The 27327-nt window shown below is 44.7% G+C and overlaps 1 protein-coding gene across 3 annotated transcripts in view; it reads right to left on the reverse strand.

Annotated features, from left to right (window-relative positions):
• Positions 1 to 4099: 4099 nt before the first annotated feature.
• The window catches only part of slc5a6a (solute carrier family 5 member 6a), a 76703-nt gene continuing 53475 nt past the window's right edge, over positions 4100 to 27327 (reverse strand). For all 3 annotated transcript variants that reach the window (XM_073047788.1, XM_073047786.1, XM_073047787.1), the window contains exons 9-16: positions 25563 to 25651; positions 21389 to 21501; positions 15048 to 15115; positions 14873 to 14959; positions 12528 to 12706; positions 11542 to 11645; positions 8096 to 8211; positions 4100 to 6673 (exon numbers count right to left, since the gene is read on the reverse strand). In XM_073047788.1, coding sequence (XP_072903889.1) covers positions 6497 to 6673; positions 8096 to 8211; positions 11542 to 11645; positions 12528 to 12706; positions 14873 to 14959; positions 15048 to 15115; positions 21389 to 21501; positions 25563 to 25651 — 933 coding nt within the window. In that variant the 3' untranslated portion in view covers positions 4100 to 6496. The remainder of the gene's footprint in view (positions 6674 to 8095; positions 8212 to 11541; positions 11646 to 12527; positions 12707 to 14872; positions 14960 to 15047; positions 15116 to 21388; positions 21502 to 25562; positions 25652 to 27327) is intronic.

The following is a 27327-nucleotide window of genomic DNA, read 5'->3' on the forward strand; positions in this document are numbered from 1 at the left end:
TCCTTCCCATAAAACAACTTGACCCATTCCACTCTCTCTAAATCCCTGCGCATCTCCTCAAAGTTAGCCTTTCTCCAATCAAAAATCTCAACTCTAGGTCCAGTCCTGTCCTTCTCCATAATTATATTGAAGCTAATGCTATTGTGATCACTGGACCCGAAGTGCTCCCCAACACATACATCTGTCAGCTGACCTATCGCATTCCCTAACAGGAGATCCAACACTGCCCCATCTCTAGTCGGTACTTCTATGTATTGTTGCAAAAAGCTATCCTGCACACATTTCACAAACTCTAAACCATCCAGCCCTTTTACAGAATGAGCTTCCCAATCTATGTGTGGAAAATTAAAATCTCCCACAATCACCACCTTGTGTTTACTACAAATATCTGCTATCTCCTTACACATTTGCTCTTCCAACTCACGCTCCCCATTAGGTGGCCTATAATACACTCCTATCAGTGTTACTACACCTTTCCCATTCCTCAATTCCACCCAAATAGCCTCCCTAGAGGAGCTCTGTAATCTATCCTTCCAAAGCACCGCCATAAGATTTTCTCGGACAAGCAATGCAACACCTCCTCCTCTGGCCCCTCCTACTCTATCACACCTGAAGCAACTAAATCCAGGAATATTTAGTTGCCAATCACACCCTTCCTGCAACCATGTTTCACTAATAGCTACAACATCATAATTCCATGTATCAATCCACACTTTAAGCTCATCCACCTTTCTTACAATGCTCCTAGCATTAAAATAGATACATTTAAGATACTCTCCACCTCCTCCTCTCTTTTCATCCCTAGCAATGCATTCAAATTTATTATCCTTTTCTTTCTTCTCCCCTACAACTTCGGGCTGAGCGCATCCCTCCTCCATCACCTGCCTGTCCTCCCTCACACACGGTCTACTTACTTGCTCTACTGGTGAACTATCCTCCTCTCCCATAGTTTCCTCAAATTGATTTCCGCCCCCCCATTTTACTAGTTTAAAGTCTGCCCCGTAGCCCTAGCAAACCTCCCCGCTAGGATATTGGTCCCCCCAGGATTCAAGTGTAACCCGTCCTTCTTGAACAGGTCACGCCTGCCCCAGAAGAGGTCCCAATGATCCAGAAACTTGAATCCCTGCCCCCTGCTCCAATCCCTCAACCACGCATTCATCCTCCACCTAATTCCATTCCTACTCTCACTGTCGCGTGGTACAGGCAGTAATCCCGAGATTACTACCTTTGCGGTCCTTCTTCTTAACTGCCTTCCTAACTCCCTATACTCTCGTTTCAGGACCTCTTCCCCTTTCCTACCTATGTCATTGGTACCTACATGTACCACGACCTCTGGCTCCTCACCCTCCCACTTCAGGATATCTTGGACGCGATCAGAAACGTCCCGGACCCTGGCACCAGGGAGGCAAACAACCATCCGGGACTCCCGATCACCTCCACAGAACCGCCTGTCTGAACCCCTGACTATCGAGTCCCCTATTACTATGGTCCTCTTTCTTCTATCCCTACCCTTCTGAGCTACAGGGCCGTCCTCTGTGCTGGAGGCCCGGCCACTGTCACTTCCTCCAGGTAGGCTGTCCCCCCCAACAGTACTCAAACATGAGTACTTATTGTCAAGGGGTACAGCCACTGGGGTACTCTCTAGTACCTGCCCCTTCCCCTTCCTGATCGTGACCCACCTATCTGCCTCCCGTGGCCCCGGAGTGACCACCTGCCTGTAACTCCTCTCTATCACCTCCTCACTCTCCCTGACCAGGCGAAGGTCATCGAGCTGCAGCTCCAGTTCCCTAATTCGGTCCCTCAGGAGCTGCAGTTCGGCGCACCTGGCGCAGATGTGGACGTCCGGGAGGCTCGGAGACTCCAGGATCTCCCACATCCGACACCGAGAACAACAAGCTGCCCTCACACTCATACCTCCCGAATAACTGAAAATAACAAGAACTAAAAGATAAGCCTACTGTGCCCTCTTCCGCCTAAGCCCTCTGAGCCCAAGCCCTACACTCTGCTCCCGACTCACTCCGCTGCCCGCAAACGAAGCTGCCCGCTGCTTAAGGCTGCGTTCTTTTTATATCTTCCCTCCTTCCCAGGCCTCCTTCACGCGCCTGCGCAGTCCCGCCTCTCAGAACTCCGATCTGAGAAGCAATTTGAAAATGGCCGCCGCCGCACTTCTTCTCAGCCTCGCTGTCCTCTTCCAAAAGAGAACTGCCTCACTCCTTCTCTCCTTTTTATATCTTCCCTCCTTCCCACTGTAAGCAACTTTATATGCTCCTTCCTATAGGTTTCCACCTGGGGGGAGGGGGGGGACCTGGTTTCCTCCCCCAATCCAAAGATGCACGAGTTAGTAGGATAATTGGACATTGTAAGTTGTCCCGTGGTTCGGCTAGGATTAAACGGGGGGGTTGTTGGGCAGCGTGGCTCAGAGGGCTGAAAGGGCTTGCCTGGAGTTGTATCTCTAAATAAATAAATAAAACCAGAGCACCAGGCACCGGGGGAAACCACACAGCCACAGGGAGAACATACAAACTCCCTACAGAGAACGCTGGAATTGTACCTCGACCTCCAATGCCCCGAGCTGTAAAAGTCTCGTGCTAACCGCCCAGAGTTCTCCGTTTTATATCTGATATTCAGCACTAAACATTCTGAAGGAGTGAGGATTTAGGACATTCATAGGACGGGCAGCGAGCACTGCAGTCCTAGGCTCAGTTAAACAGCTGAAACAACAGCTGGTTGTTTGATGAATTCCTTAATGAGCTTTTGGTTGCTCATGAGGAAGGTAAACAACTCCTGGACTTTGATGCTGTAGATGGAATTTAGGCCAGCCTGTTATGCCCCAAGCTCAAATCAAGGCTAAACTTTTGCATATTGAAAGCTCACAAAATAACCTTCGTTGGTGCAGCTTATGTGACTCTGTTTAGGGTGGGTAGTTACGTAGACAGATCTCAGATAAAGACCAACTCAAACCAATATTTAAGCCTTTGGCAATGAGCAACTCCCCTAACCCTTGGGAACCTAACCGGCACTGAGGGTATCTTGAAAAGGCTGCATCTGTCATGAAGGTCCTATCACTCAGGACATACCATCTTCTCATTGCTGCCATCAGGGAGGAGGTACAGGAGCCTGAAGACACACACTCAACATTTTAGGAACAGCTTCTTTCCCTCCGCCCTCTGATTTCAGAGTGGACAATGAACCTGTACAGTACCTCACTTTTATATTTCAGTTTTCTTTTTTTTGCACTGCACTTATATATTTCTCGATGTAATTTAGTTTTTTTTATTAGTTATTACAATGTACTGCTGCCACAAAACAACATTTTTCACAACATTTGCCAGTGGTATTAAACCAGATTCTGATTAAAATTCAGGAGGCAGTCAAGTTGCTAATTGGAACTTCCAGCTTTGGCTGGGGAAAAGGTTAAGTTCACACACTGAGCTGATTTATGCCTTTTTTTTTAAAAAAAACTGCACACAAGCTAAACTTTAAACAAATGGCCCCACATGAACCTGGTTAAACTCAGTGACCTGTTGTGTTCTGTCAGCACAGAACCCGCTGTAACTTGCAAGAGAAGCCACCTGGGCTGGTTCCAAATAGTCTCAAGGAGCACCAAGTGGGGCAGATCACGAGGGAGTTTGCAAATGCCGGACATGCCAGAAGACAGAGACTGAGAGGACAGTCTGAACAAATGAATACAGCTGGGTGCAATCTTAGATGAGCATGAATTTATAACAGTTAGCAGGTCCTCCTGGGCACCTGGCATAATTGCATTTGTCCAAGAAAATTGCTATGAAGGCTGGAATGGGAGGGGCAATGACTCAGAAAGGAATAACCCAGTTGCTGGAATTGAAAAGGAGTGGAGCTGTTCTAGGCTCAGACTTAATGGGGTTTATTTGTCTCCAAAACTCTGGTATGGATGGTCCCAGGCCCGGCTGCGAAAGGAGGAGGGCTAAGCATGGGGCTGATGACCTCATCCTGTAAAAACTCCAGAGCTGTAGAAATGCCAACAGAGGCTCCAAAAGACCTCAGGCTTGGGAGAGCAAGGAGAAGATGGGCTACACCTGGGATAACTTGGAAGGACTGGCCCAGGTCAGAGGGCTCTGGCAAGCTGCTGTTGGCAACGTATGCCCCAGTAGGGGTGATGGTGTAAGTAAAAAGTATTTGTCTCCAGTGGAACTGGGATTGGTCACTGAGTCCTACTCCGGTAAGTTCAGCAAAATAGGACTGAGTGCCAATTCCAGTTCCTTTCAACACTTGGATCAATCATACCCTTCAGGGTAAGCAGATGGAATACCGAACGTAGAACTGTACAGTCCAGGCCTTTCGGCTCACAATGGTGTGCCAGCCTTTGAACCTACTCCAAAGATCAATCTAACCCTAACCCAAATAGTTTATTAGGAATGGAAATGGGGAACTGTGTCAACAAAACAGTAAAACTTTACAAAGCCATAGTTGACAACTAATAAATATATATACACTTCTATGCAACTGCATATGAAACTTGGACAGGGAGGTTGGGCCAACTTTCCACGCTCTGGGGCACCTGTAATTCTAGCCCTCAGTGGCAGAAGGTTTGGGAAAAGAAGTGAGGAGGCAAGAGGAAGCTCATCCCATATTGTGCGTTTTGTTTCGGATTAAACAGCAGCAAGAAGAAATGTTGGGGGAGCTCGACCTCAGTGACGGGAAGAACTGAGGCATGAAGTTCAATATTGAAAGGCCTAGGTAAGAGTGGACGTGGAGAAACCGTTTCCAATAATGGGGAAATCTCGGACCAGAGGGCACAGCCTCAGAGTACAAGGACGTTCCTTTAGAACAGAGAATAGGAGGAATTTCTTTAGCCAGAGGGAGGAGAATCTGTGGAATTCAATATTGTAGATGGCTGTGCTGGCCAAGTCATTGGGTATATTTAAAGTGGATGTTGACTGGTTGGTACTTGATTAGTAAGGGTATAAAGGTTGCTGGGAGAAAGCAGGAGAATGGGGTTGAGAGGGATAATAAATCAATCATGATGGAATAGTGGAGCAGACTTGATGGGCCAAATGGCCTAATTCTGTTCCTGTGAATTATGGTCTAATTAAAGGGCATGGGATTTATTTTCAGAGCTTGGTAGAGCAGAAGGATTTAACCCTGAGGAAAAAGATCAAGAAGATTTACGAAACACTGGTCAGACCATGACTGGAGTATTCCGTCTAGTTCAGGATGCCAGTTTCTAGGAAAGATGAGATGGCAAATGAAATGGAGAAAAGGATTCCAGGAATGAGGGTTTGCAGAGACATGGACAAACCAGAGTCTGAAGTTGTTCTCCTTGAATCAGCACAGGTTATGAGGGGTCCCAGAGATATTTAACTTTGTAGCAACTATAGACAGTTGATAGAGAAAGACTGCTCAATTATCAGCAAAGTCAAGAACAAGAGGACATTGAAAGAGAGCAGATGGGATCAAAACACAAGAAAACCTCTTTCACTAACCACACAACCACAGCAAATGTGGAATGTAGGTCAATGGGGGAAAACAGTGGAAGCAGATTCAACGACAGGCTCAAAGGTAGCTCGACAAGCTTCTAAAAGGAAAGGATTTGCAAGGTTGTGTGTGGGGAGAGAATGGGTTGAGCCAAGTGGCTTCTTCCTGTATGGTAACCATTCTTTGACTGGATGAAGAGATGGGTACCCATCGAACCCATCAAACTGTGTGGCTAGTACTTTATACGTAAGACATAGAACATTACAATACAGGCAGGCCCTTCGGCCCAAAATGTTGTGCCAACCTTTTAATCTACTCTACGATCAATTTAACCCTTTCCTTCCATGTACCCATCTCAGTTTCTTAAAAGCCCCTAACACATCTTACCTTTACTACCACACCATTCAGCATTCCACACACCCACCACTCTGTGTAAAGAACTGAGATTCCCCCTATACTTTCCTCCAATCATCTTAAAATTATGCCCCTATGTTCGAGGCCCTGTGGAAGTTGATTACAATCAGACAACTGGAAAGTAAATTTAAACGAGCCAATAATTCACCCAGAAACAAAAACAAAACCTGCTCTCATCCGCAACCCTATATTTGATTCCATAATCTCTGAAACTTGTTGAGTGCAATTCATGAAAAGTTTAAAAGCATAGATTGGCAATGGCTAAAACACTGCTCCGATAGCCCGAGGTGGCCAGCGGTACATCACCACTTGTCCACCAAGGCTGAATGCAGTGGTTATCACAGCAGCACCAGCTGTGCTAAGAGCCACCTCAGCTCAGCACAATTCGCAGATTTTCCAGGCAGTCTCCACCTCCCATATCCAGTTCATCCCGCCAACCCCCTTTTCCTGTGTATTACTCATCCAGGCTGTGGACAGACCCTGCACGGGTTCGGGAGGTAGGGGCGAGACTTCAAAGGACCCCGTTTCTGGTCCTGCAGGCTTGGGTCATTTTAAGTTGGGAGTTTTGGAAGACACAATGTGGAAACCTTTTACGTGCCTGGGTACCAATGCCGCTCAGGATTTAGTTTTACAAAGGTGTTTCCTGGAGGACCTCCACCGCTAGATCCCTCTTGACTATCTCCAGGTCCTCGTCCAACTCCTCGTTGAGCCCCTGCTTCTGATCCACCCAACTCGTGTCGTGGCTCACCACTCCATTCAACTCCTTGTGCACCACGAGTGAATGCTGGAGGCTGGGATCGGTGTTCTGTGTCGACAAGAGTAACAAGGCATCAGGCAAAGCAGCCTCTCGAGGAACTGACATTTCACAGAGCAACAGAACTGCATTACTACGTTCCTCAATCAGCAAGACTGATCAACACCTCCACCCACTAACCCCCACCACCACTACCTTATCACTTCTACTCAGTCTCCTTGTGTACAGACACTCCTGTGCTAGCGTCACTTCATGGACATACAACATACATATATAAGCTATCTTAGGTGTTTATATTTACTGTATTTTAAAAAATTATTATTTTGTGCTGCATCAGATCCAGAGTAACAATTATTTTGTTCTCCTTTACACTTGGAAATGGCATTAAACAATCTTGAATCATTGAGGCCCCCACATTCCCACTTCTCCCATTGGGCAGAAGATACAAAAGCCTGAAAGCGTGTATCACCAGGCCCAAGGGCAGCTTTTATCACAATGCTATCTGACTCTTGAACAGACCTCTTGTACAATAATAACAGTGCTTCTCCGTATAGATGCTGCATGGCCTGCTGTGTTCCACCAGCATTTTGTGTGTGTTGTTCTTGTACAATAAGATGGGCTCGCGACTTCACAATCTCACATTATGATTTTGCACTTTGTTATCTGCACTACACTTTCTCTGTAATGTCTACACTTTACTCTACATTGTCATTAACTCTGCCAAGCCCGGCTGCAAGAGGAGGAGGGTTAACCATGGGGCTGGCAACCCCATCCCATAAAAACCCAGAGCTACAGAAATGCCCACAAAGATCTTATCCCTGGGATAGGAAGATGGCTAGACTTGGGGACATCTTGAAAGACTGGCCTAGGACAGAGAACTCTGACAAGCAAGAACATGAGATGAAGAGTCTTTGAAAGTGAGTCCATATGTTGTGGGAACAGTTCAGTGGTGCGGCAATAATCGCCAACAGCTCCCAGACTCTACCATTCCCTTGGAATTGGTACAGCAGCATAGTGGTTAGTGTAACACTTTACAGAGCCAGCAGCCTAGGTTCGACTCCTACCGCTGTCTGTATCGAGCTTGTAAGTTCTTCCCTTGACCATGTGCATATTCTTGTTTCCCATCCACGTTTCAAAGACATATGGGTTAGGGTTAGTGAGCTGTGGGCATGCTAGGTAAGCCGAGAGTGGGGTTGAGAGGGAAAATAAATAGGCCATGGTGGAATGGCAGAGCAGACTCGATGGCTGAAAGGTGGAATTCTGCTCCTATGTCTATGGTCTTACGTTAGCACCAGAAGCATGGCAACACTTGCAGGCAGCCCCCAAATACATCCTTGGACTGTGTTGGTTATTGACGTAAACGACATTTCACTGCAGCAAATAAAAACCAACCTTTAATCTTCTGGACCTAGACCTGCAGCATCTGGGAAAGGAGAGGAAGGAGAGGGAAACCTTTTGGCTTTCTTCACCTACCTGATATCGGACTCCACAGGTCAGCTTCTCCCTGTATCGTTTAGGCAAGAAGAAGAGCAGATAATGGAGAACAGGAAACACAGTAGAAGGGTTCACATCCTCTCCTTTCATTGGACCTACAAAGGAAGCAAGATAACACACACTGTCAAACATATACAACTAGAAGTGTGGCAAATGCTATTGCCTCTTCACTTCAATACCTTTTAATAGTTCTGGATTACAAGCCTCATTTTGTAGGGCATTTTGGAAAAAGTACCCTTCTGGAAAACGCTAAATAAAAATTACACATCAGCTTAAAACACACAAAATGCTGGAGGAACTGAACTCAGGTCAGACAGCATTTATGGAAATGAATTTGGATCTATGGAAATGCCAAGAGGGAGATTAGTGTGCGGAAAGGGGAGAGTGCGGTGGGAGAAGGTAGAGGTGTGCTTGGAGGCAGGGTCCTGTTGAAAATGGTAGAAGTTGCGGAGAATGCTGTGCTGGATGCGGAGGCTCAGGTAGTAGTTGAATATCATCTTAAAAGTTCCTTTCCCCAGGCAGTTAGTCTGATCATCTATTCTAGTTAGAGCCCCTCCACATCCCTCTATCTAAAGCTGTTTACATTGTAAACACGTGATGGTATTTATGCACATTTTATTCCATATCCATACTTTAACCTATAACTTGATTTTATATTATCATTCTTATGCTGTGTCAAACGACACGGGTGATCATGGTCTAAGACGACAATTGTTCTCGGCAAATTCTTCAGGTGCTTTGCCATTGCCACCTTCTAGACAGTGTCTTTGCAAAGCTGGAGACCCTAGCTATTATCAATACTCTTCAGAGATTGTCTGCCTGCTGTCAATGGTCGCATAACCAGGTCTTGTGATCTGCACCAGCTGCTCATAGTACCTGCTCCCATAGTTTCACGTGACCCTAACTAGGTGCTACACCTTGCCCAAGGGTGACCGGCAGGTGAGCAGAAGGAAGGAAGGCCTTACGCCTCCTTTGGTAGAGACACCTCACCAACCCGCGACCCAATTTTGTATAGAATTCGTTATAATTGCTGAACATTGGTTTTTTTTTGGTTGCATGTCGCGCCCTGAACAACAAACCACAGCAAGTTCCTAATACATGTACATGTTTATGGCAAATAAGAGCTGATTCTTGAAAACAGTGGAGAAGGCCTTGGTGGTATCAGAATTTTTATAGACATAAATCAGCAGATACTGTGAGCTGGAGAGAAAACAAAAACTGCTCAAGGAACTCAGCGGGTCAGGCATCATCTGCAGCGGCTAAAAGGCATCCTGCATTATCAGATTCCTAATCAGTCTATGAACACTAATTTATTATTCCTTTTGTTAAAACATAGAACACCACAGCAAGTACACGCCCTTGTAGCCTACTTTAAGGTCAATTTAACCTTTCCTTCCCACATAACCCTCCATTTTTTGATCAACCATATTCCTATCTAAGAGATGCTTAAGTGCCCCTCTTGTAGCTGACCATCAGCACCTTTGGCAGTATGTTCCATGCGCCCACAACTCTGTGTAAAAAAAAAAACACCTCTGACATTCACCCCCCCCCCCCACCTTCCCTTCATCATCTTAAAAAATTACCTATTTCCGCCTGAGGAAAAGTCTGGCTATGCACTTGATCTATTCCTGTTATCATCTTGTACACCTCTATCAAGTCACCATTCATCTTCCTTCATTCCAAAGAGAAAAACCATAGCTTGCTCAATCTCTCCTCACAAGGCATGCTCTCTAATCCAGGCAGCATCGGGGTAAATCTTTGCACCCTCTCTAGAGCTTCCACATCCTTCCTATAATGAGTCAAGTTTATTGTCATTTAACTATATACATGTATATAACATACAGTGGCCCCCGGTCAAAATTTCTGTTACTGTGAGTAGAAGATGAACTGATCTCCAAAAATTATAAAGTTAAAGATGAAACATTCTTTTCAACATTTTAAGCAAGATTAGTGTATTATTTTTGTTTTGTACAATTTTAGAGTGAAAAAAAGGAAAGGTTGGGCACCCCAAGAGATTTGAGCTCTCAGGTAACTTTTCCCAAGGTCTCAGACCTTAATTAGCTTGTTAGGGCTATGGCTTGTTCACAGTCATCGTTAGGAAAGGCCAGGTGATGCAAATTTCAAAGCTTTATAAATACCCTGACTCCTCAAACCTTGTCCCAACAATCAGCAGCCATGGGCTCCTCTAAGTAGCTGCCTAGCACTCTGAAAATTAAAATAAATGATGCCCACAAAGCAGGAGAAGGCTATAAGAAGATAGCAAAGCGTTTTCAGGTAGCTGTTTCCTCAGTTCGTAATGTAATTAAGAAATGGCAGTTAACAGGAATGGTGGAGATCAAGTTGAGGTCTGGAAGACCAAGAAAACTTACTGAGAGAACTGCTCTTAGGATTGCTAGGGAGGCAAATCAAAACCTCCGTTTGACAGCAAAAGAAGATCTTTTGGAAGATCTAGCAGACTCTGGAGTGGTGGTGCACTGTTCTACTGTGCAACGACATCTGCACAAATATGACCTTCATAGAAGAGTCATCAGAAGAAAACCTTTCCTGCATCCTCACCACAAAATTCAGCATCAGAAGTTTGCAAAGGAACATCTAAACAAGCCTGACCCAAACTTTTGCATGCTACTGTATATAACCTTATAATGTATATAGAAACAAGACAAGGTTTCTCCGAACCGGGGTGTTAATCATTTCTGCCTGGGAAATTGTCTCTGGCTGTCCACTCAATCTATGCCTGTCATCATCTTGTACACCTCTATCATCATCATTCATCTTTCTTCACTCCAAAGTGAAAAGTCCTAGCTCACTCTGTCTGTCCTCATAAGACATGCTCTCTGTCCAGGCAGCATCCTAATAAATCTCTGCACCCTCTCTAAAGCTTCTACATCCTTTTTATAATGAGGCAACCAGATCTGAACTCAATACTCCAGCATTTTATAGAGCTGCAACATTACCTCAATCCCCGACTAGTGAAGGTCAACATGTCAACACTCCACACACACAAAATCTGATTTTCTCCAATCACCTTAACATTATGTCCCCACTATTTCTTTGCGCTGTTTTCGTAAATGTATTGTAATCTTCCTGCAGAACAACAAACTTCACGACATATAAATCAGTGATCAACTGATTCTGATGGTCGATGTTTTGGGTGGAGATACTGCAGAGCTTTGATGAGCAACTTCATTCTCACCAGGAGGCTGTTCTGAAGTAACCAATTTGATGTGGGATTGGAGTCCCGTAAACAAAGTGGGCACAAAGACAGTTTTCTGAACAGACAATCTACCTGGTGACTTTTGTCAGGAATTAAACATGCATGGGATCCGAACTCCTGCTCTGTGGATCCTACGATAAAACTTGAAAGGTGATGGTTAGAAATGAGACTCGATGCTCACCATTTTGATTTGAATAATCATGTACTCTACCTGTTAGGAAACTGACCAGCAGTCCCACGATAACCACGATGGCGGCATTGAACCCACTGTACCATAAATACGAGAGACTGTAGAACTTCTTCAGGCCTGTGGGACTGTAGAACGGAAGACAATTTACACAAGGTAGTGGAAGACTGACCCAAAACTGCGATTAGATCATTCAGAATTGAATTGTTAAAGATGAACTCTTGACCTCACCATCTACCTTATTGTGGCTCTTGCACCTTATTGTCTACCATTCATTTATTGGGATAGAGCGCTGAATAGGCCCTTTGGGCCCTTTGAGCTGCACCGTCCAATAACCCCGATTTAATCGTAGCCTAATCACAGGACCATTTACAATGACCAATCAACCCCTACCAACTGGTATGTCTTTGGACTGCGGGAGGAAACCAGAGCACCCAGAGGAAACCTACTTGGTCACGGGGAGAATGTACAAACCCCTTACAGACAGTGGTGGGAACTGAACCCGAGTCGCCTGTAATGTAAAGAATTACGCTAAACACTAGGATACAGCTGGTATTGTCCTGCTGCATTCTCTTATTGCCTTTCCATTGTAGAAATAAACTAATCTTTAATCTTCTGGACCTAGACTGAGTGGACCTGTAGTGATTTGGAAAGGGAAGAAAGGAGAGGGAATTCCCTGTTACCACATGGGTTTCCTCCACAGCTGTTTGTGTCAAGGAATTCCAGACTATCAACCCTCTGGCTAAAGGGACGTCCTTCAAGAGTGCTCTGATTTCTTTCCACATTCCAAAGGTGTACAGGTTAATTGGTTTCATGGGTGTAATTGGGCAGCATGGGCTCCTTGGGCTAGAAGGGCCTGTTATTGTGTTGTATCTCTACATCAAAGTTCCCAACCTTTTTTATGCCATGGAGCAATACCATTCAGCAAGGGGTCTGTGGAGCCCAGGCTGGGAACCCCTGCTCTAAGTAAAGGCTGTGAAATTCACTGCTGTGGTGGGTCTCACACTTACCCTGCACTCACTGCCAGTGTTGCATTGGCCATTGTTACGGCAGTGGATGTCACGGAGATGGTGACATTTGGGACACTGGTAGTGTTTACGAATGAGAGCTGCGTTGGTTTGGAAATAAAGCTGCCGATTCCGATCCAAAATGCCATTATCAAACCAACCACCAAGCCCAAGATTGCACCCTGCACGTAGAGAAAGATCAGCAAAAATGACCATTGTGGAGGAATTATACATCATTGCAATTACAAGATTACACTTTACTCAAAAACTGATACAACTGTCACTAGACTGAAGGACACGTTAGGTTTCTCGTTGCCAGAGGCCTGTGGTGGCTGAGTCTTTGGGTGGATTTAAGGCTTTCAGCAGGTCAAGCAACATCTACGGAAAGGAATAAAGACCCAGATGGTTTTCAGCCGAAATCTTTCATCAGGTTTAAACCTGAAACATACACTTTAAAAATGAGGTTAAAAAACATTTTTGGAATAGTTTCTTCCCCACCCATAAGATTTCTGAACAGTCCATGAACTTATTCATCTTTTGTACTGTTTAAGTATTTTTATTGTACCTTGGTGATTTTGATGTCTTGCACTGTACTGCTGTCACAAAACAATGAATTTCATGACATATAACTGCTCATTTCATGAGAATAAACTTGATTCTGATCAGCCATGACTAAATGGTGAACCAGACTCAATGGGCCAAATGGCCTAATTCTGTTCCAATATGTTATGATTACTTGGGAATTAGTTTTTTTACGAGAGTAGAATCACAGAGGCCTAACGGGGGTGGACATCCGATTTCTTCCCTAAATGTATTACTGAACCAGATGGTCTCAGGTGACGATTCAAGTGTTTCACCAACTTTTGTTCCCTTTATTTTTTTACTTCAAACAAATTCTTGCTCTTGACCAGTGTTGCGGGATTTGAAATCCTGATATTTCAGTGACTGGTCCACTTAATTATCCACAATACTACCACAGAGGTGGTCATTCAGCTCATCAAACACAATCTGTTCTGCTAGTCTTCTTCTCTGCAATCCTTGCAAATCTGGCACCTTTTTCAATAAATCTGCTTCCACCATACTCTTAAATCATTAACATCTTGCATAACATCCTAACATTCTCCAGGACTTAGCACATCAGATCATTAAACAATTTAACCCATTCAAACCCATCATGACCTTAACACAGTAACTGCTGGAAATACTCAGCACATCAGGCAGTGAAAAGTGGTCATCTTTTTCAGGTTGATTGAAAAGTCTCTCCTCTCAACTTTGAAGAGACAAACAGCGATAGCATAGCAGTTAATGTAATGCTTTACAGTGCCAGTGACCGGTGTTCAATTTCCGCCAATGTCTATAAAGAGGTTGTACGTTCTCCCTGTGACTACGTGAGTTTCTTCTGGATGCTCTGGTTTCCTCCCACATTCCAATGACGTATCGCTTAGGGCAGGGATTCCCAATCTGGTATCCATGGAGCCCTTGCTTAATGGCAATATTTTCTCCAAGCAGTGTGCACACGCACATTCTTTTGCTACTAGTGCACAAGGTGTTGTCACCCTCGTTGAGTATATTTCACGATCGTAGACAATCGCATTTCCTTTTCCGGTGTCTGATGCAGACGGTGTTGACAACGTGAAGTTTGCGATGATTTGTCTGCAGATTTTACAACTGGCTTATTCATACTGTTTTTATTGAAGAAATTATTCAGTGTGCACATGTTGTTGTCACTGGGCAAAAAATTGCAAAGCACGAGATTTTTGTGCACACTGGTCATTACAAATTAGAGGGAACACTGCTTAATGGTACTGGTTGGGAACCCCGGGCTAGGGTCAGTGAGCCTTGGACATGCTTTATTGGTGCTGGAAGCATGGCGACACGTGCAGACTGCCCCAGCACATCCAAACGACTCACGCTGCGATGGACACGTGACAAATACAGCAAATCTTTTTCTTTACAAGAAACTTCAGATGGTGTCACTTTGAGCAATAAGCAACCTGCTGGAGGATCTGAGATCTGCTCCCCCTGTCGTCTCTTACTTTCAGCCCTGCTGCAGAGCTTTGACCCGAGACATCGACAATCATTCCTGCCCCACAATTCCCCAGTAGACTGGCTGTTGCTTCTCTCAACTTTCTTTGCTCTAAGGCAGGGGTTCCTAACCTGGGGACCACAGACCCCCTCGGTTAACGGTGTTGGTCCATGGCGTAAAAAGGTGGGAATCCCTGCTCTATTAGTACAATGTGAACGAGAGGGTACATGATTCTGAAGACTTTGTTAATACCGTCACACTACTAGATGAGCTGATAAACTGACACCTTATAAAATTCTGCAAAAAAAAGAAAGAAACTCACCATAGAATTAGCCATGGGGAAGAACATTCCCAGGCAGAAGGTGCCAAGTAAGGGGCCGCCAATCATTCCAAATATGCTCAAAGCCGCCTGAGGTTGAAGGAGAAGTGTGGGTTAAAAGAAACCAAGCATTGGGAGAACGTGGAAATAATGTAAAAGAGAGGCTTTCATACAACACCTGCAGCACTGAGCCCATCAGCGATGCGATGTACGACATTCCAAGGCAGAGTATTCCATAACCAAAGGCTGGAAAGACAGAGGAGAATGAACTGTAAGAGGCAAATAAAATAGCCCACCAGCAAAAAAGAGTTAAGATGAGATTCTTATCAAGGTTGGCTTTTATATTTTTACTTAGAGAGATTCAGCACAGGCTCTTTGGGCCCAATGAGCACACACAACCTAATTACACCCACGTGGCCAACTAATCCGTAGGTTTTGGAATGTGGACAGAAACCGGAGCACATGAAGGAAACCCACTTGGGGAGAACATACCAACTCCTCCTTACAGGCAGCAGTGGAACTGAATCTGGATCACTGGCACTGTAATAGTGTTACTCTAACTGCTATGTTACCATGCCACCCTTATTAGTCACACGTACTTCAAAACAGACAGCAAGGCACATCGCTTGCATTGGGGACGTGCTCGGGGGCAGCCCACAAGGGCTACCACACCTCCAGCGCCAACACAGCATGCCCTCAAATCACTAACCCTTCCCAAATGTCCTAGGAATGTGGGAGCACCTGGAAGAGTCCCCACAGTTATGGGGAAGTACGTACAACCTCCTTACAGACCGCGGTGGGAGTGGAACCCCGATCTTAGAAATGGCACTGTAAAGCACCATGCTAACTGCTATGCTATCATGCCTCAGGTATAGTAGGAATAAAAACTCCCCGAGGGAGTTTGAGAAAACTGCAAATTTGCCCGATAAGCATGATAGAGCGACAAGAGACTGCAGATGTTGGAAACATGAAACAACAAACAAAATGCAGGAGAAACTCCGAAGTTTCCCGGGCAGGCCCTCTGTGAGCCACATGGAGAGGACATTGATGGGCTCACAGAGTGCATCACTGGTTACATCAACTTCTGTGTGGACTGCAATGTTCCGTCAAGAACTGTCCTTTGTTATTCAAATAACAAGCCATGGGTAACAAAGGACATTAAGAAATCTTGAATGCTAAAAAGAGGGCGTTTAGAGATGGAAATAGCGAGGAGCTGAGGACAATACAGAGGGACCTGAAAGCCAAGATCAGGGAGGCTAAAGACAGGTACAGGAGGAAGCTTGAGTGCAAACTCCAGCAGAACAACATGAGAGAGGTCTGGAGTAGGATGAGGACCATCACTGGATTCCAGCAAACCAGCAACAGAGGAGCTGAAGGCAGTGTGGACAGGGCCAACGAACTTAACCTGTTCTTCAACAGATTTGACACTGTGGCCCCTGCCCATCCCCCACATGATTCATCTGTTGTCGGCTCCCAACCAACACATACTCCACTCTCCCCTCCTACCTCTCCTCACAGCTCCCCACCCTGCTCTCATGACTACACCCCTCCCTCACCTGAAACCACCACGGTGGGCTTCACAGCTAAACAGGTGAGAAGACAGCTGAAACGTCTCCACCCAGGCAAGGCTGCAGGCCCGGATGGTGTCAGCCCCAGGGTGCTCAAAGCCTGTGCATGTCTTCAACCTGAGCCTGAGTCTCCAGAGGAAGACGTCCTGCCTCGTCCGTGTACCAAAGACGCCGCACCCCAGTGGCTCCAATGACTACAGACCAGTGGCATTGACCTCCCACATCATGAAGACCCTGGAGAGACTTGTTCCAATTGCAGCTCCGGCCTATGGTTAGGCCACACTTTGACCCCCTCCAGTTCGTCTATCAGCCCCGACTAGGAGTTGAGGATGCCATTGTCTACCTGCTGAACTGTGTCTACGCCCACCTGGACAAGCCGGCGAGCACTGAGGGTCATGTTTTTTGACTTCTCCAGTGCGTTCAACACCATCCACCCTGCTCTGCTGGGTGAGAAGCTGACAGTGACGCAGGTGGATGCTTCCCTGGTGTCATGGATTATTGATTACCTGACTGGCAGACCACAGTGCGTGCGCTTGCAACACTGTGTGTCAGACAGAGTGGTCAGCAGCACTAGGGCTCCACAGGGGACTGTCCTGTCTCCCTTTCTCTTCACCATCTACACCTCCGAATACTGCACAGAGTCTTGCCATCTTCAGAAGTTTTCTGATGACTCTGCCATAGTTGGATGCATCAGCAAGGGAGATGAGGCTGAGTACAGGGCTACGGTGGGAAACTTTGTCACATGGTGTGAGTAGAATCATCTGCAGCTTAATGTGAAAAAGACTAAGGAGCTGGTGGTGGACCTGAGGAGGGCTAAGGCACCGGTGACCCCTGTTTCCATCCAGGGGGTCAGTGTGGACATAGTGGAGGATTAGAAATACCTGGAGATACGAATTGACAATAAACTGGACTGGTCAAAGAACACTGAGGCTGTCTACAAGAAGGGTCAGAGCCATCTCTACTTCCTGAGGAGACTGAGGTCCTTCAACATCTGCTGGACGATGCTGAGGATGTTCTATGAGTCTGTGGTGGCCAGTGCTATCATGTTTGCTGTTGTGTGCTGGGGCAGCAGGCTGAGGGTAGCAGACACCAACAGAATCAACAAACTCATTTGTAAGGCCAGTGACGTTGTGGGGGTGGAACTGGACTCTCTGACGGTGGCGTCTAAAAAGAGGATGCTGTCCAAGTTGCATGCCATCTTGGACAATGTCTCCCATCCACTGCATAATGTACTGGTTAGGCACAGGAGTACATTCAGCCAGAGACTCATTCCACCGAGATGCAACACTGAGCGTCATAGGAAGTCATTCCTGCCTGTGGCCATCAAACTTTACAACTCCTCCCTTGGAGTGTCAGACACCCTGCGCCAATAGGGTGGTCCTGGACTTATTTCCACTTGGAATAATTTACTTATTATTATTTAATTATTTATGATTTTATATTGCTATATGTCTACACTATTCTTGGTTGGTATGACTGTAACGAAACCCAATTTCCCTAAGGATCAATAAAGTATGTCTGTCTGTCAAAGGTCAAGAGGCATCTGTTAAACTGTGGACATTTCAAGATCCTGCACGGACAGGATGTGAAGACAGAAGATAGGATATAGAAGCTGGCAAGTAGAAGAGGGGCAGGGATGAGACAGGGAGCAATGTGATTGGTGGATCAAGGATGGGTGAAGAACATCGGGCAGATGAAGCCAGAGAGGGGCGGAAGAGGAGTGGAGATAGGAGACAGAGAAAGGTGAATGATAACTGGAGGCAGACAATAAAAGGAGGGGAGAGTGAATGTGGTGACTGCTGTTGGAGGGTGACAGGTAGAAACAAGTCCCATCCTCCTTCCTTCCTCCACCAGTAACTCACCACCTCTAAATTCTAACATAAACATATGGCACAGCAGCATGGTAGCGTAGTGGTTAGTGAAATGCTTTATAGCATCAGAGATCGGGGTTCAATTCCCGCTACTGTCTGTAAGGAGTTTGTACGTTCTACCTGTGACGACGTGGGTTTCCTCCGGGTGTTCCTAAGATGTACAGGTTAGGGTTATTAAGTTGTGTGCATGCTATGTTGGTGCCAGATGTGTGGTGACCCTTGCAGGCTGCCCCAGCACATCCTGAGACTGTGTTAATCAGTGACACAAGCTGCACACTGTACGTTGTGTCAATATACCTGTGACAAATAAAGGTAATCTTTAAAAATCTTCCTCCTATCACCTCCCCTTACACAACAAGGCCCAAGGTATAACTGATAAGCAGGCTGAAGGATTATGGACAGCAACTAGAAGGTGCAGTCATTTCTGCTGTCTTATGCAGAAAGACACATGGTTTGGGTAGAGAGGTGAGGTGGAAATTCCAGAGTGGAGGAATGTGGTTTAAAAAAAACCCTTGGTACTGAAGGGGAACAAGGATGCCAGTAGGGACACAGGGATAAAGTGCTTTAGGAAGGGATATTAAACCAAGGTCCTGTCTAATTGGTACAAAAGATCTCACACACTGGGAAGCACAAGATGGTTTTCCTCCTGCCATGTCTTTAGAATTACCCACAGTCATCATTACAGAGTGTAAATGGGCTGCCAGATCTCAAGTGATATCAATAAAATTGAAAAGAAGGTAGAGAAAATTTACTAAGATGTTGCCGGGACTCGAGGACCTGAGTTATAGGGAAAGGTGGAATAGGTTAGGACTTTATTCCCTGGAGAGTAGGAGAATGAGGGGAGATGTGATAAAGGGATACAAAATTATGAGGGTTATAGATACAGGCAGGCTTTGTTCATACAGGTTGGGTGAGACTCGAACTAGAGGTCATAGGTCCAGGGCAAAGGGTGAAATATTGAAGGGAAACATGAGGGAGAACTTCTTCACTCAGAGGGATGAGTGTGGAATGAGATGAAGTGGTCAGATGCAGATTCAATTTCAACAGTTAAGAAAAGTTTCAATCAGTACATGGATGGGACAGGTATGGAGGGATATGGTCTGGATGAGGAGCCTATTTCTGTGCTGTATGACTAAATGAAGTTTTAGATACTTCTCATGCCTCTAGTCAAATATTAGCCAGTACAGCATAAGAGGTTATTTCACCCCAAATGCTGTTTACAAAGGTTGCTATTGTTCAAGATTTCATAAACCAAAAAACCAAAAAGCAATAATTTTGAAAGACAACTTTAAGTCTCTCCTATCTCTTAAGACTCTTGTATGTATTTGTAACCTGTTACTTGGTGCTTTCAAGATTTAATAGGTAGGTGAGGGGGCATTACCACTGCTGTTGCTCAGTTGCATTCCAAAATAGGATTAATTGCATCAAAAGAAATATATCACAAGGTAGAGGCAGATTAAAAATTAATTAAACCAGATTTAGTGATCAAATACTTTAAGAAGCACAACATGAGAGAGGTTACAGAACAAAGTGTACACATTTTCCTAAGTCCTGACTGTTAGTGGACCAAAGTTGAAAGTACATTTATGAACAAAGTACACACATATCACCATTTGCTACTCTAAAATTAATTTTCTTGCAGGCATTCACAGTTAATTCAAAGAAACAGAATAGAATCAATGAAAAGCTGCACAAAACAAAATGGACAAACAACCAACATGCAAAAAGTAACAAACTGTGCAAATACAGAAAGAAAAAAAACAATAATAAATAAATAAGTAATAAATATCAAATACAAGCAATAATAAAGAGTGCAACATGCAATTTGGTGTCTAAAATTAGCAAATGACAATCCCTGTTGCCCTCATTTCAACTTTTCTGGATTTTGTTCACCCAACAAGCCCACGTGCTCATGAAGCTGCCAAATATCACCATCATGATTATAATTCTCATCCTACATCTCTGCCTTTAGCCACAGGCTCGCGATATCCAATCCCCAAATCTGGCCTCTCATCCATTCATTGATGAACCACTGGCAGACAAAATCCTAATCCCTGAAATTCCTTCTCCAAACCCCCTTTACTTAAAAGATACAGAAAACTGTGTGTTTTTTGGGTGCTATGGTAGCGCAGAGATCAGTTTAACACTATTACAGCTCGGGGTATCAGTGTTTGGATTCCAATTCCAGTGCCGTTTGTAAGGAGTTTGCATGTTTCTCCCTGTGAACATGTGCCTTTGCTCTGGGAGCTCCAGTTCCTTTATACATTTCAAAGACATATTGGTTAGATCATTATAAATTGTCCTGTGTTTAGGCTAGGGTGAAGAGGAAGGAGTGCAGCTCGTTGGACCAGAAGGGCCTGTTCTGTATCTCTAAATTTAAAAAAATAACTGGGAACTATAGACGAACTATCGATCTGCTCCAACACCATTCTAACCCTTCCTTCTCTCATAGCCCTCAATCCTCCTGTAATCCCTATGCTGATTTAAGAGTCTCTTAAATGTCCCTAATGTATCTGCCTCTACCACCAGCCGACAGCACGTTCCACACACCCACCATTCTCTGTGTTTAAAAAAAATAATCTCTCTCTGACATCCTCCCCATACCTTCCCCTGAACACCTTAAAGTTAATGCCCTGATAAAATACCTCTGGCTAGCCATACTATTTCTGCCCTTAGTAACTGGTGCAGAGTTAGGGTTAGTAAGTTGAGGGCATGCTACGTTGGTGTCAGAAGCTTGGCAACAATACTTGTAGGGTGACCCCAGCACATCCTCAAACTGCGTTGGTCATTAACACGAACAATGTATTTCACTGTATGTTTCAATATACATAGGACAAATAAAACTAATCTTAAATCTTGTAAACCTCTATTCTGTCACTTTGAATCGTCCTCTTCTCCAAAAGGAAGAGCCCAAGCATGCTCAACCAATCTTTTTAAGACATGCTCTCTCATCCCAGTATCAAAGTTCCTCTGCACCCTCTCTAAAGCTTTCACATCCCTCTTAAAATGAGGCGACCAGAATTAAACACCTGATTTTGATACATGGTGTTTAGGCGAGGTTATCTTTCACCAGTACTTACCGAGACCCTTGGATATGAGTGTGGCTCGACGCTCAGACATGTCTGGGTAGTGAGGTTTAATAAGGTCAGCCATGGTCACAGCAGCCAGTGAACTGAATGCAGATGATATAGTGCTGAGGGAATAGGCAATGGTTCATCATTAGGGAGAGCCTTTAGTAACATAGCCAATACTAGAGATGCTGCAGATGCTGTAAATCCAGAGCAACACATACAAATTGCTGGAGGAGCTCAGGTCAGGCAGCATCTAAGGAAAGTCAATGCGTTGAGCCAAAATATGAAGGCGTACCACACATTTTACTGAATTAAACTGCATTTGCCCTTCCTTGGCCGGAGTTCTTCATAACCTTCTTACTGTCAATGACAACAACTATTTTAATGTCATCTCCAAAGTTGTCATAGACACAAGGGATTCTGCAGATGTTGGAAATCCAGAGAAACAAGACACAAAATGCAGGAGAAACTCAACAGGTCAGACAGCATCTACGGAGAAAAATAAACTGTCCTGATGAAGTGTCTCGGCACAAAACATCGACTGTTTATTCCCTTACACAGATGCTGCCTGACCTGCTGAGTTCCTCCAGCATCTAGTGTGTGTTGGTCTGGATTTCCAGCATTTGCTGAATTTCGTGCAGGTTGGAGGTGTGACAGGGTAATGCCATTTTCAATCATAGGAACGAGAGACACTAACAAAATTTAACCATGCCAAATTGTGGATGAACTTAAGTTAAGGGGTTGCGGGGAAGGGGAGATGTAGAGCCACTTTATTAGGTACAACTGCTCATTCATGCAAATATCTAATAGGCCAATCATGTGGCGGCAACTCAATGCATAAAGCACGCAGACATGGTCAAGAGGTTCAGTTGATCAAACATCAGAATGGTGAAGAAATGTAATCTAAATGACTTTGACCATGAAAGATTGCTAGTGGTTGAGTATGTCAGAATGATAATCTCCTGGGAATATCACCCACACCACAGTTTCTAGAGCGGGGGTTCCCAACCCAGGGTCCATGCATTCATTGGTCAATGGTACAGTCCTTGGCAAAATCAACGGTTAGGAACCCCTGCTTTTAGAGTTTACAGAGAATGACGTGAAAAACAGAACACATCCAGTGAGCGGTAGTTCTGTGGGTGAAAAAGCCTTGTTACTGATAGGTCAGAGGAGAATGGCCACACTGGCTCAAGGTGACACTAATCTAAATAACTACGTGTTACAACAGTGATGTGCAGAAGAGCACCTCTGAGCGCACAACACGTTGAACACTGAAGTGGATGGGCTACAGCAACGGAAGACTACAAACATGATTTCAGTCAGCACATCATTAGGTACAGGAGGTATTTAATAAAGCAGTCACTGAGTGTACACTGTATGTAACAGAAGGCAGATTTCACTCCCTGAAGGTTACTTGTGATAAGTTTTTAATAACAATCCATCATTGTCATTGCTAGCGAGTATTTTGGAGTTATGTGAATATTAACATAATGCTGGCGAGTATTTTGGAGTTATGTTATATTAACTCCAGTAAAAACCAGTCTGCAGTTCTTATTGTAAATTGCAAGCAGGAAATAGAAGTTAAAAGCACATCTTTGGAAATAAACAGGCTGGTCCAAAGATTAAGAGAGATGGTTTGCAAGACAGTGACCAAGAGACATTACTTTAAGGCAATGGGATTGTGTTAATTCGCCAGCATCAAACCAGGGAACATGTCCAAGTTATTTGCACCATTATGACTTGGGTTCAAGCTGACAGACCAGGCAGATATTGTCACTGAGGAAACAAACATTGTTACAGATAAAGGCAATCACGTTTTTGTTTACTCAGGATATCTGTGTACTCAGAGACAGCCCTGACAACATTAATTTTGGGTGTCTGGCTGTGTCTTCAGAAGCTTTTAGATAGTGCGTCAATTAGTTTATTATATGTTGTTTATTGTTCCAAATTAGTCAATTCTCAACAGCATCTCCTCAGAAAGAATTTCCAACCTCAGACAACTTGGGCTTAGAATCGTAAGTTCTCTTTTTTTTTAGCTTCTTGTTGGGACAGACAGACACAATGTATGCAATAAAATCAAGGACAAATGATAAAAATGCTAAGGTTGATTATTTCGGTCTGGGTCACACTATCTGCCGAATGTGGTATTTCAATAACACTAGCAACAATTCATAAACAGAGAGCAAATTCAGAAATCAGAGGTGCAAAGGGACTTGAGAGACCACGTGCAGGATTCCCTGAAGGTTAACTTGCAGGTTGAATCGATGGTAAGGACAGCAAATGCAATGTTAACATTCATTTTGAAAGTACTAGGATATAAGAGCAAGGATGTAATGCTGAGGCTTTAAAAAATATTGGTCAAATTACTCTTTGGAGTACCGTGAGCAGTTTTGCGTCCCTTATTTTAACGGTATTTCCAGTAAGGTGGCAGCATGTTTGATCACAAAGGCTCTTACAGGGCCAATCAAAGGTGTTGCTTTTCCTGTGATCACAAGACCCTGTTGAACATTGTTAACATGGAATCCTGCAAGTCCGATCCTCTGATTTGTTGGCGGAAGCCGGGGGAGCTGCGTGGCCTCATTCGTAGCAAGGTTTAGGCATCAAGTGGTGGAGCTCTCTGTTTTCAGCCATCCAGGAGACAGGCATTGGAGTCCGTGCGCTCCACTGAGGGCGTGCGATGTGGTGTCTAAGATGGTGTGGTGCTGCCTCTCCAGTGTTTGCTGGGCAGAAGATATATTGTGTTCAACTGCAGACTGCTGCACCATTCATGACTCCAGGACTGTTTTTTTGTGCAACTGTTGGTACTGTGTTTTGCACCCTGGCCCCAGAAAAATGCTGCTTAGTTTGGCTGTATTCATGTATGATTGAATGACAATTAAACTTGAACTTGAAAGGATGTGCTGGCATTGGAGAGTGTCCAGAGCAGATTCACAAGAATGATCTCGGGAATGAAAAGGTTAATGTATGAGGAGTGTTTGATGGCTCTGGACCTGTACTCACTGGAGTTTAGAAGAATGAGGGGAGATCTCATTGAAACCTATCGGATAATGAAAAGCCTTTAGAGATGGAGAGAATGCTTCCTATAGTAGGAGAGTCAAGGAGCAGAGGGTACAGACTCAGAATAGAAGGACATCCATTTAGAACAGAGGTGACTAGGAATTTCTTTAACCAGAGGGTGGTGGGCAAATCTGTGGAATTCATTGACACGAATGGCTGTGGATGCAAAGACACTGGGTATATTTAAAACAGAGGCTGACAGGTTCTTGATTAGTTAGGTTATCAAATGTTATGGGGAGAAGTCAGACAAATTGGGGTTGAGAGGGATAATACACCAGCCATGATGAAATGGTGGAGAGTACTCAAAATGGCCTAAATGTGCTCCCATGTCTTATGGCCATATAAACACTAAACTTTGCTAATATCCAAGTACCTTATCTTTATATCTTTAGGAGATCTAGGCCTCATATGGAGCCAGTGATCATTAATGGAGAATGTGTGGAGCAGGTTAAGACCTACAAGTATCTGGGAGTACAGTTAGACGAGAAGCTAGACTGGACTGCCAACACAGATGCCTTGTGCAGGAAGGCACAGAGTCGACTGTACTTCCTTAGAAGGTTGGCGTCATTCAATGCCTGTAGTGAGATGCTGAAGATGTTCTATAGGTCAGTTGTGGAGAGCGCCCTCTTCTTTGTGGTGGTGTGTTGGGGAGGCAGCATTAAGAAGAGGGACGCCTCACATCTTAATAAGCTGGTAAGGAAGGCGGGCTCTGTCGTGGGCAAAGTACTGGAGAGTTTAACATCGGTAGCTGAGCGAAGGGCGCTGAGTAGGCTACGGTCAATTATGGAAAACTCTGAACATCCTCTACATAGCACCATCCAGAGACAGAGAAGCAGTTTCAGCAACAGGTTACTATCGATGCAATGCTCCTCAGACAGGATGAAGAGGTCAATACTCCCCAATGCCATTAGGCTTTACAATTCTACCGCCAGGACTTAAGAACTTTTTTAAAGCTATTATTAATGCTTTTTGAGATAGTGATTTAGATGCATATCATATTTTCTTACTGAGTTAAGTATTGTATGTAATTAGTTTTGCTACTACAAGTGTATGGGACATTGGAAAAAAAAGTTGAATTTCCCCATGGGGATGAATAAAGTATCTATCTATCTATCTATCTAAGTACCTGAGTGCTCCGCTGAACAAGCAGGCGATGAAGAGCCCTGGTAAACCAGGATAATCCTGAAGAACATCCATGACGAAATATAGGACCATCTGAAATTGTACAAGAATTAACATCAATCGATTAGGTTAAATCGGCACTGATATACAAAAAACAAAAATCACAGTCTTGCCCTCAAGCTCGCCCAGCCTCCCTTCCGTTGTTAAAGGCCCCTGTTTGAGTAGCTCTCTTGCCTCAACCATCTCTGGGTTGCAGCAGATCAAATGGCATCTGTGGGACAAAGGATATATCGACATTTCAGGTCGAACCCAGTCTCTTCTACAAGGGCTCCATCTACATTTCTTGCTGCCTCAGACACCTCTCCACAACACCTACCCCCCCACCAGCATTCCTCCAATCTCATTAAAATTATATCCTCTCATACTAGCCATTTTTGCCCTGGGAAAAAGCAGCTGGCTATCCACTTTACTTATGCACCTTATCATCTTCTATATCTCTATCAAGTCACCTCTCATCTTCCTTCACACCCAAGCTCACTCAATCCTAATAAGACATACTCTCCAAAGCATCTTGCTAAATCTCCTTTGCACCCTCTCTAAAGTTTCCACATCCTTCCTATAACGAGGCAACCAGAAGTGAACATAATATTCCAAGTGTGGTACAAACAGAGTTTTATAGACGACAACATTACATCAACTCAACCCATGACTAATGAAGGTCAAGACACCATCCACCATTGAAGGTGGAACTTAGGAGGGTTAATGACGCCTCTTCAGAAACAGCTCTATTTCCATCTTTAATATCTCTATTTTTCCCTTTCAGGGTTCTTTGGAAGATCCTGACCTGGAGTTACACGCTGACTACTGTGCTTTGCGGGAATGGGACACGCTCTCGGTGTTCCACAACTGGCCGTTGTTTGGCATGCAGAAGGCTCGGCCCAAGGGGCCGGCTCGAATTCGGAAGCCTAGGATCTCGGGGCTCTGGAGACGGGCGGATTAAGGGTCGGTGTTTCAACAAGAGACCCGCGTGCATTCGGGGGAGTCGGGGTATCTGCTGTGTAACTAGAGACCCAGGATCTTTGCTATCTTCAGGCACAGAGCTAAAAAAAAAAAGCAACATAACAGTCTTTTACCATCGTAAACCAGTGAGTTGTTTGTTACGTCTCCCCACTCGCTGGGAAAACGGAGACACCTCCTCTCTCTTATTAGGGAGAGAGAGAGAACCTGTGCTATGTCGAATACCGAGTAAAACGTGGAGTCTTTGGGGTAACTGCAAGTCTGTGTCTTTGCTGTCGCTTTGCTCACGTTGAGTGCTCGGAGCCGGGTGCCGATGCTTTTTGTTGCTGGTGGGGGGGGGGGGGGGATTGTTGCTTGCTGCCACTTACACACGAGAGGGGAGAGCTGGGGGGGGGGGGGAGACTTCGGGGTTCTAACATTTAACTGTCATTCATTCTTTGGAGCAACTCCTCTGTTTTTGTGGATGATTGTGAAGAGAAAGCATTTCCAGATGTATACTGTATACATTTCTCTGACATTAAATGTACCTTTGAAACTTTGACTTCTTACAAACCCGATCAACTTGTGTGACAACTTTGAGGGATCTATGGATATGGACCCCAAGATCCCTCTGCCATCCACAGTGCTAAGAATCCTGCCATTAACCCCGTCCTCTACCGTCAACTTCTGTACAAAGTTCTCCAGATGTGCTCAGACCATGAAAGGCACCTGTTGGATTAGGGTGTAGAACTGTTATTTTCCTAATATTTTCC

This window comes from Hemitrygon akajei, chromosome 6 (genome assembly GCF_048418815.1).
Source record: "Hemitrygon akajei chromosome 6, sHemAka1.3, whole genome shotgun sequence".
Classification (NCBI taxonomy): Eukaryota; Metazoa; Chordata; class Chondrichthyes; order Myliobatiformes; family Dasyatidae; genus Hemitrygon; species Hemitrygon akajei.